The following is a 20036-nucleotide window of genomic DNA, read 5'->3' as shown; positions in this document are numbered from 1 at the left end:
AAGGACATACACACAAGACTTAGCCACAAGACGGTTAACGTGAGCAGCATAACCTACGATGACCCTAATGAGCCCTGCCTCCAGGTGCTTCACACCTTCTTACGCCCCTTCCCCGTGTGGGCTGCCTAACGAAGCACTTCTGACAACACACCGAGGAGACGGTGCGTGTCACCTGACTGGGCGACAAAAGGCTGTGGCTTCTGTCCTGCAGCAGGCCCTCTCCCTAAAGGAGTAAGCACAAGAGACCCTTTTAACGGGTGAGGAGTAAGAAGCCTCCTCCTGTTAGCTGTGTTGAAGCAAGCTGGCATGTCGGGGAGCCCCTCGCCAACAGCCACCCAGGAACTGAGACCCTCTAGACTACCGCCCTTGAGAAGATGAATTCCGCAACAACCACGGGAACCTCGAAGTAGATCCTCTCTTGGCAGAGCTCTCAGACGAGACCGCAGCCCTGGCCAACACCTTCACTGTCCTTGCAAGAAATCCTGAGGCAGAGGACGCAGGGAAGCCACACTCGCGTTCCTGACCCACAGAAAGTGACGAGTGTTGTTTTAATCCACAGGTTTTAGCGTGATTTGTTACAAAGTAATAGCCAGTTCAGCTAGCTACAGTACCGTTAGCAGTAATAACAGAAACAGAAAATGACTACTGGAGTATTTGTTAAATAAAAATGGTATCACACAGGGTATAATACAATCTTTTTCCATTAAAATTATGTCCTAGATGAATGAAGAAATTCATGAACTCTGTTCACAAAGTATTAATTACAATATTATACATTCAAAAGTTAAAACATTAAGAGTCACGTAAAGCCATCATTTGGAATGAGTATGTTTTTATAGATACATGCAAATATATGACTAGGCAAAATAATAAATATCAAAGTATTAACAGTTATCACTGAATGACTTGTTTAAGGATGCTTTTTTTCTGGTTATATTTATAAATTACTTTAAATGATTGTGCAGTGTACGATAATAAAAACATTAAATGCAAGAGTAAGAAGAAAAGAAGCAATTGTCGGCAATATAGGATGCCAGGATGTATGTACAAAGCTTTCTTCACTCTTCTTGTTGATTGCTTTCTATGTGCCAGCATGGAAACTGAGAAGAGCTATTTTACTTGATCTGACAGGAAGAAAACAAACTGACTATCTAACACACTATAGTGTCACTTCTTTAATTTGTGGAGCAAGGGTGATTTGTTTCTACTTGCTAAATGCAGTGGACTGTGTCTAATATAAATAAATGGAAAATTTCCAACTAATGTGGCAAAGGCATCATAATAGGAGTAGCATATGGATAGGAATCACAGCATAGACAACATCCAAAATGTATCCTTGATATGTATGAGAAAGTGCCATTAGCTGGATGAAGCTGACAAGTAACAAAGTTACAAAAAGGAGAGCTAAGCAAGGGAAGTAGCACAAAACTAAATACGCAGGTACTATATGGCATAGAGGAAGAGACATCGATTATTTAAGGTGATTTTAACACTGTTTTGTGAGCTTTGACTTTTTTGCACGGCTGACTGACCTGTTTCTTGAGAACACAAGCAACTTTAGGGCAGACAGTCAAGTTTCTTCGATTCTGTTTCTTTATGAAGAATAATGCCCATTTGTAGTTTGAATTTAATGATACATGAAAACTGCAAATAGACTAAACTGATTATCAAAGAAATTGCTACTTGGTTTATTTTTGTTTTGAGACATGGTCTTACTATGTATTCCAGGCTGGCCCCAGACTTGCAGCAATCCTCCTGCCTCAGTCTCCCAAGTGTTGGAATTACTGTACAGGCATGTGCTAACATGCCCAGCTGCTACTCATCTTATAGATCAATCTTTTAAAAATCTTTATAGGAAATAGCTCAGGAACAGGCAACTACCCAATCCCAATATAAACATACTCTTTAAGAGACCTACAGATGCGCGAGCAGCGAAACATCACAATGAAAGCAGTTAGAAAGTTATTTTAACTTCCCAACACCATCTAATTTATTCCCAAGGAGAAAGCTATGCAGCATGAAAGTAAAGCTCCTACACGCAAGAGATCAAATGGTAAAGTGGCCAAGGTCTCTGCAAACAAATGCACAGTTAATTACGGATTCCTCTTGTTTGGGTACACACAAAGCTATGCTGGGAACAAGTCAACAAGTAGACGTGTAATTAGCCATGTTGAGTAAGTGTGCCACGAGGGTAAACGTGAAGCAGGGTGCAGCTGAAACTGAACTTGAGGCACTGGGCTGCAGAGAAACGCGAACATTACATTCTTTGTCTCATCTCTATGGGTCCATGAGCAGAATTCTGAGGAACCTTTTCACGTAAGTTCCGTGACTGCAAAGGTGAGAACGCGAGGCATGATCATGTGATCTACACAGCACCGCGTGGGACTAGACAGGCACCAGCTAGACTCTGAACCGCAGGCTGTGCTCCAACCACATGAGCAGCACATTTACTCCTAGGTGCAGGGAGCGTCTCCCGCACCCCCTGCACAGCCAGAGAGCGCACCTGAAGAGCTGCAGAGACTCACCGAACGACAGGAAGCCCCAGACCCTAAACGGAGAAGACAGTGCAAGTGAAAGAACCTTGATTTTCTGAATGGAGCCTGCCGTTTTCTTTGTAAAAAATGCTGTCTGCACTGTTTTAATGGCACGGAATAAAAATGGCACTGTAACTTGTAATTTTGAGATATAAAATGCGAAACATAAAACAAGGGGTTATAAATCAGCTGGAGACCAATTAAAATACTTAGACTGTCATTCAAAAGCATTCCACAGAATGCAGTAAAATGCGTGGGTGGTTGGTTCTATTTTAATAACTGAAGCCTGCAGGAACTACTAACCAAATATATCCAGAACTGACTGGAACACTGAAAAACACAGTTCTACTTTATGTTAAGCTAAATAATGAAAATGCCTCAAAAGACTATCTGAACAGTGCTCTGGTTCACCGCAAGGCTCATGTGAGGTTAAACCACAGTTATTTTTAGTGTTCTATGATACTGACAAGCAGCATTTGTGCAGCTGATGTAAGAATCAAATTATATTCAACTATTATCCCCACCATTTGGTGACAAATATGAAACCCACCAAGAGGGAGCACTGGCACTGGAGGCACGAGAACCCGGCATTTCGCAGGACCGTCTGCACACTCAAAACTGACCCGCGGCCTCCCCAAATGCCTCTGTGGACAGAATGCAGCTTGGTGGTGACGACGATATTAATCACACATCGAAAACAACTGATTTTGACTGCTGTAAAATTTGCAGCTTTGAAACAGAGACCCGTAAGGATATGCTCCTTGGAAAAACTGACCCTCACCTACACATAAGACCTGGAAATTACTGTTACTCTTCGAAGTTGTAAGCCCCCCAACGATACATACAGAAAGCTGCAAAGAATAATCATAATACCGCATTATACTGAAGCCTTAAATCATAAATTGTTTCAGAACTGCCTTGGATTCACTCATTTAATTTTCATACCTAACCCTAAAGGAAATGCTGACTTCTCCTGAGACTACAGTAGTTAATAGTGAACCTGATGCTTCTTGTTTGCCCATGTTAGGGAATTAAAAACTTGACTTGAACAAGTGATCGTAAAAAGAGTAAATGCTGACAAAAGTGAACGTTTTCTTTGTTTACTGAGCATACACCACGAGTGGAGTGGAAGAATCCCTGTCTTTTTGACTGTTAAGGGGCAGTCTTTTCCTCTGGTTCCCAGGCTTTGAGATTTCTCCAAAATACTAAAAAGTTAGGAACTAACATGTGGCTGCTGACATTTTATTTGGCAGTCAGTTTAAGAATTAAAAACAACCTATCATCATGACTTCATAAAACAAAAGCTATTCTAATACCACTAATACAAAACTGTCCATCCAGCTGAGAACTGCACTGTGGATGCCTTCCCGTGCAGGCTGCACTCTATCCCCGGATTTTCCTGTTAATTCCTTACTTCCAATCACCACTGCAGTCACATTGTGGTGACTTTTAAGGTTTATAGGTCTTTCTTTTTAAAGTTCTACCGTGATGTACATAAGTAACATCATTGAACTATAAAAATTAAATATCACTTGAGGCAATGACTAAGCACATAAAACCTTACATTTATCAACACACCGTTAGTTGTCTACCATAGCAGTTTCAGGTCTAGGGACCCACCTCGTCACTCAACAGAATAATCAGTGCCTTTCTATTTTTTTTTTTTTTTTTTTTTTTGGTACTGGGAATCAAACTTATGACCTTGTGCTTGCCAGGCAGGCGCTGTGCCGCTGAGCTATATTCCCAGCTATGAGTGCCTTTCAAGCAGTCATCTCATGCCTTTCCCTACACTCTGCCTTGCAACACTCCAGCCCTGGTGACAACGGAGGACCAACCATAGCAGGGAGCTTCCTGGTCGTGGACAAGACTCCGCATTGCATTCCCAAGCCCACAGCCCGGAACCCTGGAAGGCAGAGAAACTCTGCTGCAGGATTGGTGATGATGAGTCAGTACAGTCTCTGGAAACACAGGAGACCGGCCTTAATCTAACTTCCCTTACACAACGGGGAATGTTATGTGGAAGTAATTTCAGTCAACTAAGCGAAGCAAAAGTCCTTAAGAATCAAGAAATGAACATAAAACTAGATGTCATCTTACTTCTGTAAGATTAGTACTTTTCCCCTTTCTCATTTTAGTAGTTTTTTGTTTTAAGTGTCCAAAAGGCACAGGGATAAGGAGCAAAGATAAGCTGTTCAGTGTTTCCAATAGCAGTCTGGTGTTTCTTCACACGATCAGACAGACATGAAAATAAGCCTGATTTTTAACACTCTGCTTCCACTTTTAACCGTCCTCCCTCACCCAAGGACTCCGACCCGCGGCTGTGCAGCTACAGGGGCAGCACCACCTGGGCACACCGATCGCCCTCTGGGCTGCCACCCGCGATCACCTCCCACTTCCGACCCTTCGCTGTCCTCTTCATGTGGCACTGCTGTGCCCCAACTGCAAAAGCAAGAGTCCTCCTCCGTGGGAAACACCACGTGCCCACTTGGCAAGGCAGGTGGTGTGTTTCCAGACTGCAGCAACAGTGGCATCTCTTCCTCTCAAGCGGGAAGGAAGACCACGAGCACGTCCGCTAAGAGAGCCATGCACAATGAATGCTAAGCGATAATTCTGCTGCAAATGAAAGTGTGGTAAAATCTGAAAAATCAGCTTCTAGAAAGTGGTCAAGTCCATTATTCAAACCCAAACTCTTAGCTTTTTCTTATAACAGTTTTCCCATCTTTCAAATAAAAGGCATGAAGCAGATGATTTTCAAGGTGCTCACAATTCTCTCTGGCCTCTGAGACCCAAGGCCTGCTCTGGCATAATGTGATGACCAGTACCTCAGCACGGTCCACAGTACATGCAGTAAAGACACCTGACATGTCTCACAGGTATCACTGGGCTAAGGGCTCCTCTCACTTCTAACCAGAGCAGCAGAGAACAGAAGATTTTGTGCTGTTTCCTTAAGTGGATAAGAAGTAATAAAATGAAATTACTTAGAACTTGGGAAATGAGAAAGCAAGCTATATATACGAACATCAAAGTCTCAGCTGTAAAGCCAGTCATGGTGGTACAGGCCTGTAATCCCAGTACTTAGGAGGCCGAGGCAGGAGGATGGCAAGGTGAAGGCCAACCTGAGTAATTTGACAAGACTCTATCTCTAAATAATAAATAAACAGGGTCAGGGATATAGCTTAGTGATAGAGGGTCCCTGGTTCAATCCCTAGTAACTGATACACACACACACACACACACACACACACACACACAGTTTCAGCTACAGGCTCAGAAAAACTCATTTCTGTTCTTGAAGCTTTTCTTCTCTCTCCCTCAGGGGTGGCTCTTCTGCAACCAAACAGGACCAAATGAAGTTTCAGAAATATGGAGATAAAAAGACAAAAAGCCCATCACCAAGAATGGGAGCTGTCCCACGCCACTGACATCTCGTTGCAAAGGCAGAGAATTCTACCTGATTCAGCCTGGGGCTGACAAAAATCAGGCTGACATCAAACAGAAGTCTCCTTCATGGCAAATGCCTCTGTTGCTAGGTCACTTGTGACATCAGGCTGATACTAGGTATACAAAAAGAAATAGCTTCCCAGTTTTGCAGTTTTCCCACACTTCAGTGCTGGATCAGATGCTCTCTGGCTCTGCGGTGTATGCACAGCAAACGTGCAGACTGGTTTGCTTTTACTTTTGACATCAAAGGGAGCCAACCCCAGACTCAGTCGGTACAGCTGGGCGGGGTTCCACAGGAGACGCGAGCACGGCAGTTCTAATATAATGACATCGTCTTCTGCTGACAAGGATGACAACACAATGAGAACTCAAGACAGGAAACTCTGAGCCTGAAACACCGATGCAAAACTATGGGAACCGACAGCTAAAGGCTACGGGAACCCACTGGACGTGCTGGCCTGGCCTCTGGCCTGTCCCAAGGGCGGGGATGATTCTGCCTCTGAGCGCCACTCTTGGGTGGGCCTAGCTCCGTCTGCGGCTGCTCAGAAAATCACGGCACGTGTCATGGTGTGGTGAACGAGGCAAGAGCTTCTCCCTCATAAGCCAGCTGCACGAGCGAAGAACACATTCACCAGCCTTCAAGAGCACCTTCCCAGGGAGGATTTTAAAATTAATCACAGGGGAAGTTTACTGAGTTCTGTCAGGAAAGCCTTGGGACAGCACATACGGGTGTTACTTTCTAAGTGGGCATCCAGTAAATATCTCAGATTGACTGCCCCTTGAGAAAAAGGTAATGAGCCGACGCTTAAGCAGAAAAGCGGGCAGTATGTGTGCTAGGTTAGCTTATGCGTGCGCCAGCTCTACTTAACGTGTTTCTGTTTGCACTGAGAAATAGCTGAGATATGAAAAGGTTAAGTGTATAATGGTGCCACTGTATGGTGTGGTGAGGAGGCTAAATGACCTCTCTTCTATTGATTACTGTGGCTACATTTAATTCAGTAATGCAGTGATCAAACTAACACCTTTAAAATACATATTGGCCATTTTAAAATTGTAGAACGGGCTTTTGCTGTTTCCTTAGCAAATTGGTAAAGGCAAATATTGGTTTTCTCCACCCCACCACAAAAGAACTAAGGAGAGAACAGGCCATCCTGCTGGCTTTGGACCAGGGGCACAGGGAGAAAGGAAACTACGGTGGGCTGGAGAGCGGATGGGTGCGGTGAGAGGGTTCCCAGCGGCAGGGGCGTGTGAGGTGCCAGCCCTGTGGCTGTGGGCACAGGGTCAGGGGACTTCCCTAAGGCAAGTGGGCCGTGAAACCCCCAACTCCTTTCTCCTAACCTCCAGTTCTATTTTATCTCCAATGCAGGAATATACTCTAGGAGCCCGCTTATTCTTTAAAACTGTATTCTCCAAGTGATCTGCAACTGCCAGTAGTAAGAATTTTAAGTTGTGGATTCCTCTTTATTTGGTTTTTAAATTCCTACAAAGAAAGGCATAGTCTTTAACTGAGTAAGAAGGTGGCTTTGAGGCTTAATACCCGGGTGCTGAATCACCGAATGCATCTCTGACAGGCATGGGGCAGTGCACCCTTCAACTCCAAGTGTTAATTTTCAGGTTGTTATGTGTAGATACATGAGAAATACGACTACATTGTCAGGAGTGACTTGAAAGGGAAACTTGTTAACCCTGAAAAACAAACGTGGGAGAACGCCATGCTTAAAGAGCACTTCCGATGGGTGACGGCACTTTGCATTATGGTCAGGAGGCACCAGGCAGCTGAAGGTCTGCTCTGCAGACCGGCCTCTCCCCATAAAGGCAGTGCAGCTGTCCGGCACTCTCAGCAAGGTGAGTGTGCTATGGTCATTAACACGACCTGCTTCTGTGAAACTACAGCATATGTCTGGGGAACTGAGGTGATGCTGTGAAAACCACATAGTTCCTGTACTTTCCAATTATGGTGAGAAAGAACATTTCCTTCAAAAACACTTCACAATTACCAGTATTTAAGATTTATGCAGTTGCCTTGGAAGAGCTCAGGAAAGTCTGCTTACATTTAAGCTACATTAAAGATGACAGTTATCCTGGTAGAATCAATGTTCAGGAACAGAAATACAAGTTTCGGCTGTCATCTGATGAAACCTCAGTCTGCAGATCAGTGCTACATACACTCCAACATATTTTTAAAATACATGACAGAAAATCAGATGTAGAAAACAGTCAAGGACCTTACAAGCTGTAATTCTTATAAAGGGGCAGTAAAATTAACCAAATGTATCATGGAGTGAATTTTATTTGGGAGATTGAGTTAGAAGAGCTAAGTTCATGAGCTCCATTAAAGAAGTGCATGTTTGCCAAATCCTGTTAAAACCTGAGTGGAGAAGCACAACCAAAATCTTCCCATCATTCAGAAATTAAGCTGTGTCAGTAAAGTTTGCCTGAAGAAAAGCCAGTACATGAAAATCAAGCATAGACAGGTGGTTGCTTACTTTAAGACATTTTAAAACAGCAAGTGCTTCCAGTGCAATCACTTACATTATGATTTGACTATTTAAGTTGGCCTTCATACCTTTCTCTACAAATACAATCGTCTATTTGATTTTTTGCTCAAATTCCGCAGGTCTCTGGTGAGGGACATCACCAGTCTTGCATTGCTACTGGCCCCTTCAATTCCACTTGGCTGTAGCTATATCCCTAATTTAACATCACCCACATCGATGCGCTTCTTTTGCATTACTCCTGAATTCCTTACGGAGAAAGTTTTCTTACTACCACCACCCCCTTTCTCCAGAGTCACTCAGGGCTGGAACTTCTAGGGCCCTGCTGAGGAACTCGCTCCCTTTACTAAGTGCCCTACCCACCCGCTTTTCCTGCCGAGCTCTGGGGAGCCGCCCCTCACTGTCCCTTGGGCAGCGCCCCTTCCCGAGGCTTTGCCCCAGGAGAGCTTCTCAGTCATCTCTCAGCCCCGCACACGCCTCTGAATTATCCCTCCTGCCTTCAGGGTCAGAACTGATAGGCCCGTCCTCTGCGTCACACCTTCCTCACAGGATACCACATGGCTTTTCCAAAACACCGATCAGAAGGCATCACCGGAGCATCTGTCTCTGCCTAAAAGGTAAACATCAAATTCTGTAAGTTTTCTGAGTTCAGCCTAACGCTATAGTCTTGTCCCTCACTATTTTCCCACTCAGACTCTATAAATACGGTGGGGAAGTAAGTTAGTTAGTTAGCTTAAAAAAAATCAGTGACAATTGAAGCTGATTACAAAAGAAACCCTTTGTAGTTAGAAGTTTTTGGTGCATTTCCTAGTATGTACAGTACTGTTGTCTTACGAATGTATTAAAGAACAAACTTAAGCTAATGCAGTAAGTGTGGGACTCTTATCCAAGCCTGCAGTGTATTTACTTGGTACGTCTGCACTTCTGCAGTGGTCACACTGTGAGGACTCTCTGAGAATCTGGTAATAACTAAAGAGGTTCTCAATCTCTGGAAATGAAGCTGCCTTCGTATTTTTAAAGTACTGTGATGATGCCTGTTTAACCTAAAGTGTATATGGAATTTATATAATTTCACAATAATTTTAATGTAGAAGACATCAGTTATGCACAAGTTGGAATCATTTCCCCTTTAAGGGATGTACAGGAATCATGCTGCAAATTTCCAACAAAATCTATTTAGTTTCGACTACTATAGTCCCTACTCAGTATGACCCAGAAAGCGTACCCTTCACTAACAACAAAATAATGTAAAGTAGTGTTTTAAAAATTCATACAAATGAACAAAATTCTAAGTTCAAAACGCAATTCTAAACAGTTGGCACATTCTAATTTGGTGCCAATCTGTCCTCATATAAAGGGCTATAGTACATAATGATTAGAAATTGATAGATTTTAAAAGTCATATTTACAACCAACAGAAATAAGAAGAGAGCTGTTTTTGAAAACACAAAACCAAAACCTCCACTATTCCATTCGATGAATTTTTGTCCTGGGAAGGGGAGACAAGACTTCCTTCTCTTTCAAGTGGTTACAGATCTCAAGTCTTTCGGGGGGAGGGGTCTGGTTTCAAAGACCATGGGAGAACTCTGTCTCTAGCTAACCTTGTTGACTTCAGAACCCAAACTACCAGCAAAACGGGACTTGACCGCGCTCCGACGGCGCAGGGTGCTGCATTAAGCCGTAATCTCGCGGATGCTGGTTTCTGTCATCCTCCTGTCTCTAATCTGTACCAACACGATCATCTTTGTGTTTCAGAAAGAGCATTTCGGCTGATGTGTAACAGACTACAGCAGGAAATCAGGAGCAACAGCTGCTTGCTGACTTGCATTACTGAAATAAAAAGGGACGAACGTGCATAAAGATTTCCTGAAGGGGCCTGTGAAAGGTACTTCACGGAAACTGCTTCCGTTCTCAAGGGGAGTCCACACAGAGTACCAATACTTCTCCAACATGGATGAGTATGTTTATACTGCCCTCACAAAATAACTTTTAAAAGGAGAATATGCTACTCTTTAAATTAAAAAGATGTTTCAAAGTGTTGAAGTGATGCTTTTTTCCAGGAGTCTCACACTGATGGCAGAAGCTGGGCCTGGTAAGTTTCTAACGCATTTAAAACATCTTCTCCAGGAACTGCTGGGCTTCTACAGATTCAGAAATAAAAGAGCAATTTTGGGTTATCTCACATAATTCCAAATTTGGCATAGAAGACCCTCCTACAAATGGTCTGCACTACATAAAAGACAGAGGAGAAAATGCAGACACCAGCCCTGACAAGGGTAGCTGAGCCAGGTCACAGTTTTCTGCCCTGTCCACAGGATACACACAGCTCAGGGCTCGAGTCACTGTCTATCCCCTAACCCGAAGTTTAACAGGTTTCTGGAGTGCTTTTAAGTTACGTGGCTTCCAGAATGGCATCGGAGAAGGAGTAGATGACTTCGCTTTGTCCAGCAAGTGATAAATATGACATCACTATATTTTAAAAACTCGCAAAACAAATAGTACCATATGCTTTGTTTTATTCAATGGCAAACTAACAGTCCGTAGAATTCTAAAAAACTGCTGTTAAGTCTAGGAATATTTTTGGCCAAAGTTTTCTTTTTCCCTTGTTTTATATCTGGTTTGCTAATAGATTTCTTTAGCTTTAGAGTTATAATTAGAAGACAGTTATTACTTTGCATAATCAAATTGTAATTGCTGCTTGGGTGACATCCAACGAATTTAAGCATCAGTACTTCCAAAAAAACAATGGCTGGCGAAAAAAAAAAGAATAACAAATGCTCTGCTCTAATGATCTAAGTTATCTCATAATGTTTGCTTAACTGGTGAATTTGTTTTAGGGGCTGGGGAGCAGGTCATATTAGGTGATAGTAGAGTTATCAAGGTGTTTTTAAAGCACTGATAAATGACAGTTGAAAATAATAATCACCCATGAACACTAATGGAGGTGGTAAGGAACAGAAACTCACCTGGGGCCAGAAACTTGCTCAGGTCTGTCGTTTGTTCATCCCGTGCTCTTGGGAGAGGCACTTACTCACGTGCAGGGTGGGGAACACCGATGCCTAACTATGACAGACACCTGTCAGCTGTGCCCACGCCACGCGGCTGTGTCTGGGGAATCTCCTTCACATGCGCTTCTCACGTCAGAAACCAGAGAGCCAAGCTGCAGGCGCCCACACTCCTCTTTATTTCTGACCGGGTTCTCCAGCCTTCCCAGCAATTCTGGAAGCCAGCTAGAGTGCTTCAAAACATTTTTCCACCCTTTGTTAAATCAGTCAGCCACTTCCTACTGTTCAACACCAAGAAGCCTCACTTCTACTTTCAAAATGTCTCCCAGACCTGTGTCCTCCCACCCCACCTCCTTTTCTTCCACCCATGTTCTCCTATTAAATGTCTGCACGCTTAATCCTGTCTTGGCCTTTGCTCCTCGGATGATCTACGCAACACATCTGGACAAATAATATACTTAAACTTATACTTTCTGAAATGGGCAATTTTAAAATGAGTCCTCAGAAAATGGAAGAACAAACAGGGATTTTGTAAAATAAATCTCAGATACAGAGTTATTCCTTTCTCCATTCCATTCCTCTGTATCTTGCAAAAGATACTAATCAAAGAAAATCAGTCTTTTAAACAGATGTATCAAATCAATAACTTTCCTAATATTAAAGATGCTCCCTCAATTACAAATCACCCAGTTTAACAATGGGGAGCAAATTAGAAGCTGTAACTTGAAATTAGCTACTTATGTTGTCAGTCTCTGATTAGACTTAAGCTCCTAAAAGGTGGGCACTCTCTCCCATTCATGTTTTTTATGAAATAGTAGGTTCCTCCGCTGTGGGAACTCAATAAGTATCTGTTGAATGGAGATGATGCTCAATCACAGTGAGCCGTAGGGACTAAGAGGGCAAGCAGTTCCAGATCTCACCAGGGCCACAGAAAGACAAGATACACCAACTGTCTTCACTGTACAACCTGCAGAACGTCAACCTCAGTGCTTCCTCTAACAAACCATAGAAAGCAAAGTTCCACAAAACTCTTAGGCTGGGAATAAGTAAAAGGTAAAATGAGAACCATTCTAGGGAACTGATTTTAAGCTGTTTTGAAACTCTGTGCCAGCGATAACCTGAAATGATTATGCTCTAAGAATTGAACAAAACATAATGTCCGAATTTAGGAGGCTAAGTGCAATAATCACATGCACAGACATACACATATAGATTACATGTATATACACATACTATATATTTTATAAAATACATATAGATTTCCTTATATCAATAGAGTTTCACTATAATATAGATTTACTCAAATTTCATTATTTATACATTGACGGCATTTACATTTCTCCTTCACAAATAGACAAATCATGTCTTTGTACAATATCAGAGATGAGTTTCTTAAGACAAAATATTGATCCTTTAGATAGTGAAAAACTGTCATTTACTAGTTTGATAGTAAACAGAAATAGAAAAGAAAGTTCGAGAGTCAGACAGACATACTTTCTATACACTTTCTGGTTTCTTCATGACCATTTAACAAAAAAGAAGTTTACTTCACCAACTGCTGGCATATTTGTGATGATTACATTTTTACTGCAGCAATGAAAACACATATTTGAGTGGGAACTCCACAAACAAGGAAGCTTTGAGCAGCATTTCCAGTAACAGATTAATGCATCTAAATGACACCTTGTTGTTGGGGATTTTTTCTGTATATGAACAGACTTAAAGACCTCATCAATTTCCCCCCTGTCCTTAAGAACATAACACGGGCGCTGACTTGCCTCACGCACTTTTCTATACATTTGGTAAGTGACAGCAGGCGGGGAAGCACCAGAAGCAAAAGGCAGACAGCACTTTCCTCCCTCCCTCTCCATTATTTTCCCAAGAAGCTGCTGTAAGCAGAGAGAAATTAAAGAATAAAGATATACCTAAAACAATCTATGGCAACTTCAAATGACTAATTACAGGGCTCCTAACATACACAACAGTCTAGTGAAAATTTTAGGTAGAGTAGGTCCTACAGAATTGCAAGTTAGCACTACACTGACTCTGGGAAGTCTAACTTTTGCCCTGCAGGCTTCGGAAGAAAATAAAAGCATAGCTCTTTACACTTCACATTGTTAGCATGTCATCCTTCTTATGAGTCAACCAAATAATAGATTTGAATCGAAGTGCCTACCGGTTCAGGTGTCAGAAAACACTTCACAATGAAGCCACAGTCAAAAGAACTAATCCTAAATAATTTAACGTGTACTTTACATGAAAAATAGGAAAGCAAATAATTCCAAGTAGTTAAACAAAAGTAACCGAAACTTGTCATTTAAAGGTTAAAGAAAACAAAGAGGCCTATAATTTTAGAAAGTCTGACAGATTTCATAGCAGGACAGAATATGGAATACCCCAGTGAAGGTACTTTTGATATAATATAAAAAAAACCAAAGCTTCCAATTAGAAAAAGTGAACAGGTGGAAAGGGATCATTTATTCTTTTTCCAAAGACACTGTTTTCCTAGTTAGCTGTCAGAAAGCACTTGAAAAAGGCAGGACTTCTCAACAATTGCTTCTAAAGTTGCATTCTAAATGATTTTTTTGCAACAAGATGTGGTGCACATATTAAAAATATGCAATTTTTCATGCTACAGCATTTCCACTCTTTCCTTCATCTGGAAAGTATTTGTGGGGCTCCTAGAACAGAACTAAGCATTACTGTAGTGCTAGGGACACAGCACGAACAAGAAGGCCCCAAGTCCCTGCTGCTGGTGGGACTCCTCTCTCAGTGAAACAGACAATAAGAAAGCAACTGGGAGGCTGTGTGCGTCTATGGGAGGCTATATCCTGACTGCTCCACTGTTACCGTGCCCTTGGAGGCCTTTGCTGCCGTGAGGCTGGGGGTTGGGTATAATTTTATAAATAAAAGTACAATGTGAAAAAGACCTTTTGATATTTCAGATAAATTCTGTTGGCCACATAGTAAGGGAAATTTGTCTTTAAAAGATCAGTGCAATATAAACGAAAGGTAACCAAACACTTTCACATATTTAGGCTTTTGCAGGCCGCCTATGATAAGTGTCATGCATTCTTAGTTTTCAATTCTTTAAAAATGTAAAACTACCTTTATGTCACAGACCACACAAAAACAGACCAGGGGCTGAATTTAACCTACACCCATAATTTGATAACCCCTGACCAAAAGCCCTGCACACTCGTTTTTGAGAACGCTCAGTCCTGTATTTAATGATCGGTCTATGTATTTCTGTGCATTTGTTCTTTTGCTCTTTATTATTCTCCTACCAAAATCTGATAAAATATTCTTCACTAGAGCTACAGGAGTTCCTACTACAGCAGCCTCAAAGTCAGTTCTGAGCAGTACGGCCCCCTGCCCTACCTCATACGAGCAACAGAAAACGTCCTGGCGAAAACGCTTTCCAAACCTACCCTCCACGGAAGAGACAAGGCTGCTCTCCAGCAGCTTCTCAAGGCAGACACAGATACGATCTAGCGCTGCCTTACCTTGCTGGAGGGACGTCAATACTGGAAGAAACGACTTTCCGTTTCTGCTCCAGGAGACAGACGGAGCGAGTGTTCTCCTTCTCGTGGTCAAGGACCCAGCTGGCTTTTCTGGCGTCTCCCGCTTTCGTATCTTCCTCCATGGCCAAGGGGAACAAGTAGTGATGGGACGCTTTCTTGCTGGAGTCGCGTTTTAAGTCCTCAGCTTGAAACGTGAAGGTCATTTCTCTCTTAATGCTCCCCACCTGTGAAAGGAAGCGCGGACACGCTTACACAAAGTCACGGCGCTGCCAGCTGTCCCGAGGACAGAGGACAGACATTCTCCTCCTTGTTCACCTGTGTTTGTAGTTCCAAAGGGAGAGTGCAGCACAGAAGCACAGTAGCTAGCACTACAAAGTGATAAGCATTTACTAATACTGTAACTCACGCTGTACGTTTTCCTTTATCACAATAAAATATGAGCACAGAACTTGAGTAGACAATTCTCTAAAACAAATACACAAAGTCAGTAAGTACACAAAAGGATGTTCAAAATCATTAATTACCATTAATTACAAACCAAAACTATAATTAAGTACTACTTTACACCCAGAGGGCTACTGAAGAAAGCTATAAAAAAAGAGAAAATCCTGATAAAACAAATGCAGAAGCTGGAGCCCTCACACAGTCCTGATTGGATTCTAAAATGGACAGCAGAGGCACATAACAATTTGGCATTTCTTCAAAAAGTGAAATACAGAATTATCCTATGTTCCAATAATTCTGCTTGTAGGTATGTAAGAACAGATTCATAGACAAAAATTTATGTGAATGCTCACAGCAGTATTCACAGTAAAAAGGTGCAAACAAAGTGTCCACTAACTGACAAATGAAGCTACATGGTAGACTCACACGATGAAATACTACTCAGCCATAAAAAGGAATGAGACGCTCATATATGCTAAAAAATGAATGAGCACTGAAAACAACGTGCTAAGTGAAGGAAGCGAGACGCAGCCGCAGCACAGCGCACAGCTCTGTGCGAACCACGACGTGCAAACCCGCTATGACCCGGAGCAGGTCAGGGCGGTCAGGGCCAGGACAGCGAAAACGGGGACTGACTGCTTGATTGGAAAAGGGTTTCCTTTGAAGCAGGAAAATGTTCTGAGAGTGGAGACAGTGACGGTAGTTGAGCAGCCTTCTTTGAGGCCTGTGGCCTGTACGTTTAATATTGTCTAAATGGTGAATCTCAAGTCATAGAACTTTACAGCAATAATAACTGAAGACCAAAAACCCACGAGGTAACGCACAACTGATGCGTCTATTACAATGCAAACAAAAAGCACCACAAACGTAAGAAAGTCCTTTCTTTGAAGACTTTAGGACTCTATAAATTTCCTAATTTAAAATATTATTTTCTCTCTTACAACTAACAAGATTGAACTAAGGTAATTTAAATATTTCCGGCTTTTTATCATGCCCAACAGAAGAGCTCTAATGTATAAAGCTGAACTTCACCTCTGACTATGAATACCACTCCTAACCACACTCCGCAGTTCAGGACGATCAGCATTCTCATCTTTTCTCTACTGCAGTTAGTATCTTAATAAAACCCCTTTTACAGCCAAATGATAAAAAATACCAGGCTAATTTTCTTATCATCTTGAACTAAATGCAATGATTAGGATACAAAATAAATATAAATTAAAACTCAGTGAACTGAATTCTGCTATGTCTAAATCTGTGATTACTGAAACAGGAGGATGAAGTTTTAGAAAGGCTTTTGTTTTTGTTTTGAAACTGGATCTCACTATGGAGTTCAGGTTGGCCTCAAATTGGGGGTGATCCTCCTACCTCAGCCTCCCAAGTGCTGGGATTACAGGTGTGTGCCACCACATCCAGCAAAGAAAGGTTTTTCTGTAAGGAACTGCCATTGTAAATGAAACTTGGAGTACCTGTACACTAGTTCAAGTCCTAAGTATACAAAGAAAAGTCAGACCCCTTGGTAATCTGGATGATCAGGAATCATTTGAGTGATCTCAAAATATGCATACGTATAAGACCTTTCACAGGCAGTAAAATAATCCATCCCTTCTTGTGGAGACGGTTGGTAGGGTCCATTTGTAGAATCAGTTATTCTTTACCTACGTACTACTTAAATAGAAGATACATTTCTCTCTTTCTTTTCTTTTTTTAGACAGAGTCTCGCTAAGTAGTCTAGACTGGCCTTGATCTCGCTATGTAGCTCAGGCTGGCCTAGAACTTGCAGTAATCCTCCTGCTTCAGCCTCCCGAGTGCTAGGATGACAGGCATGCGCCACCATGCGGTGTTTACATTTGTTTCTTTTAAACTTTAGGTAGGAGACAAAGCAGAAAGACTTTGACCAAATAGATTTAGATTTAGAATCCAAAGCCCAAGTCTAAGGCAGGTTCAGAGTAAAATGAGAGGTTCTGTGTTTGATAACAGCAGAGTTTACTACTAATGACTGGGAACTCTCAGATGAAGGAAAACTCAGATATACGTGCGTTGAGTCAACACCCAAAAGTCAATAGCGTTGGGCTGGGGGTTTAGCTCAGCGGCACAGCACCTGCCTGGCAAGTGCAAGGTCATGAGTTTGATTCCCAGTACCAGAAAAAAAAAAAAAAAAAAAAAAAAAAAATCAATAGCACTCCTGTACACAAACAACAAACAGACTGAGAGAGAAATTAAGGAAACCATACCTTTCACAATAGCACCCGAGAAACTGAAATATTTAGGAATCAATCTAATAAACGAAGTAAAAGATCTCTTCAATGAAAACTACAGTACTCTGAAAAAAGAGATCAAAGAGGATCTCAATAAATGGAAGAACACTCCTTGCTCATGGATAGGAAGAACGAACATGGGGAAAATGGCCATATTATCAAAACTGTTGTACAGATTCAGTGCAATTCCCATTAAACTACCATTAGCATACCTCACAGATCTCGAGAAAACATGCCTTAAATTCATCTGGAACCAGAAGAGACCCAGCATAGCAAAAGCAATCCTGGGCAACAAGGACAAGTCAGGTGGAGTCGCAATCTACGTGTGCTGAGGACAGAATCTGCCACGGACGAGAATCTCTGGAGCCCAGGGACGACCTGTGTCTTGGAACGTACTTGGGGGCAGCACCTGCCATGCAACCGCGCAAGCTCTGAGCAGCTCCGCCCTCCTGAGGACAGAGGCTGCGTTCCCAGGACTTTCCTGTCCCTACAGCCAGCTCCATGAGAAAGTGTCTGCTACTTCTGGGCGACGTGCAGCTCATCAGAGAGTCACCACATTTCTTTTTTTTTTTTTTTTTTGGTTTTTCTCCGGTACCTGGAACCGAACTCACGACCTCGCGCTTGCCAGGCACCATATTTCTTAAAGTGCCTTAATGAAGTAAAATAAATGTCTAAGAAAAGTGAGTGTGTGCTTTGACACCAGCACACACCAGCAAGGTAAGAGTGTCTCACATTTCCCAAAAGGCAGTGCGCGCTTTGTAAAATGGTAGCGCAGAAAAACCAACAAATATAAACCTTTCAAATCTCTCTCCTTATTCAACCTTCTGTGCAGTTCTTTCTGCCTGGACATGCACAGTTGAACATCTCTGACCCATCCCATGGCTGCTGTTGCCCTCTTGGTCATCTCCAGCCCCTGTAACTCCTTTCCTTTCTCTTCTTTTTCTTTTTTGGTGTATAGTGCTGAAGAGTTAACCTACGGTCTTTGCACTGAGCTACATCCCCACACCCCAGCCTTCCCACCCGCCTTCTTTGCAGTACTCGGTGTTGAATCCAAGGCCTTCACCCTGAGCTACATCCCTGGCTCATTCATTCACTTGTCTGTTTGTTTATTGCTCGGGTCTGGCCAAATTGTTAAGTTGCCCCTTCTAGACACAAACTGGAAATAGTCCTGCTTCAGCCTACCAGAGTGCTCAGATTACTGTGCCCCACTTTGAGCCCACTTTTAATTTTTAGAAAATTAAGGACATGACAGACAGGTGATTGTCACTTCTGTTCCCACCCTAAGTTGCAACAGGAATACTCCAAACACAGGTATAGAAGAAGAAAACAAAGCCCTCAGTTTTAATCATCAGCAGCTTTGCTGTAAGTGTCAAGTACTACACCATAGACACGTAGTCTAAGCATCAAGTGGAAACAGTAGCTGACAGCCATGCCTCCCTTGGGGCCGAGCGGACTGCACAAACGGGGTCCACCCAACATTCACAGGAAGGGGCAACATCAGAAGTCATCCAACTTTTAGCATCACAATTTTAGAGAGAAAAATGTGAAGTAAACATGAAAACAGAATGCATTTCCTATGAAATATTACAACCATACGCCATGCTGCAGGCCAAGGCTTTATAATAAATCAATTATAGTAATATTCAACAAGGCAAGCTATAAATCTTCTAACATAGTTTTTAAACAGAAAGTCCTTTGGGAATAACCAGAGAATTTTAGCAGCAGGACGGATTTCAAAGACAGCCGAGCACAGACCCCTTGCTCACAAGTGGAACTGCGGAAGCTGCCTGTCCACGCAGCAGCCTGGGCCAACGCACGTGGTGTCACGGGGTCCACGGGCAAGGCGGGCCTTTCCAGGGACGGGCAGCCCACGTCCTTGCTGTGTGCTCCGCCCGGGATGCCCCTCCCGGCTTCACCTGCTAAACGATGTGCTCCCAGGGGACAGGCACCATGTCATCCTCTTCCCTGTACCCCCAGCCCCTAGCAGGGCTGGCATGTGGCAGATGCTCAAGGAACGTGTGCAGAATGAAGGCTGCCTGTGATAAGCAGCTGGACTTTAGTCCTTCCTGACGCGTGCTTCTGACACCCTCCTCCTGACTGCCACCGTCACCCCTTCAGAGCACAGCTTCTCTAGAAAACCCGCAAGGGGAACAGCTAGGGCCAAAGACATCCTGGGTGAAGCTGGCCCGCACTCTGGTGAGCTGCGTGAGCTCTGGTGTTGGGCCCAGGCTGCCCAGGAGACCACGGAGCTCTAGGAAGAGGGCAAGCCCTCTGGGAACAGAGCAGGCCAGTTTCAGAAGCGAGCTGGTGGCCTAATGGGGCCCGCGGACCGACT

The 20036-nt window shown here is 42.9% G+C and overlaps 1 protein-coding gene and 1 long non-coding RNA gene across 2 annotated transcripts in view; one reads left to right on the top strand and one right to left on the bottom strand.

Annotated features, from left to right (window-relative positions):
• Znf704 (zinc finger protein 704) overlaps positions 1-15223 on the bottom strand; it is a 131966-nt gene extending 116743 nt beyond the window's left edge. Inside the window, exon 1 of the mRNA XM_005392059.2 lies at positions 14982-15223. Within this exon, the coding sequence (XP_005392116.1) occupies positions 14982-15202 (221 nt within the window). The 5' untranslated portion in view covers positions 15203-15223. The remainder of the gene's footprint in view (positions 1-14981) is intronic.
• Positions 5841-10458, top strand: LOC102009891. Its single transcript, XR_001235508.1, has 4 exons — positions 5841-6765; positions 7590-7820; positions 8974-9087; positions 10226-10458. It is a non-coding gene; the product is annotated as an uncharacterized LOC102009891 (long non-coding RNA).
• Positions 15224-20036: the final 4813 nt, after the last annotated feature.

Source organism: Chinchilla lanigera, unplaced genomic scaffold (assembly GCF_000276665.1).
Source record: "Chinchilla lanigera isolate Chin_1 unplaced genomic scaffold, ChiLan1.0 scaffold00043, whole genome shotgun sequence".
Classification (NCBI taxonomy): domain Eukaryota; kingdom Metazoa; phylum Chordata; class Mammalia; order Rodentia; family Chinchillidae; genus Chinchilla; species Chinchilla lanigera.
The sequence above is the reverse complement of the archived record's forward strand: the minus strand, read 5'-3'. Positions and strand labels throughout refer to the sequence as shown.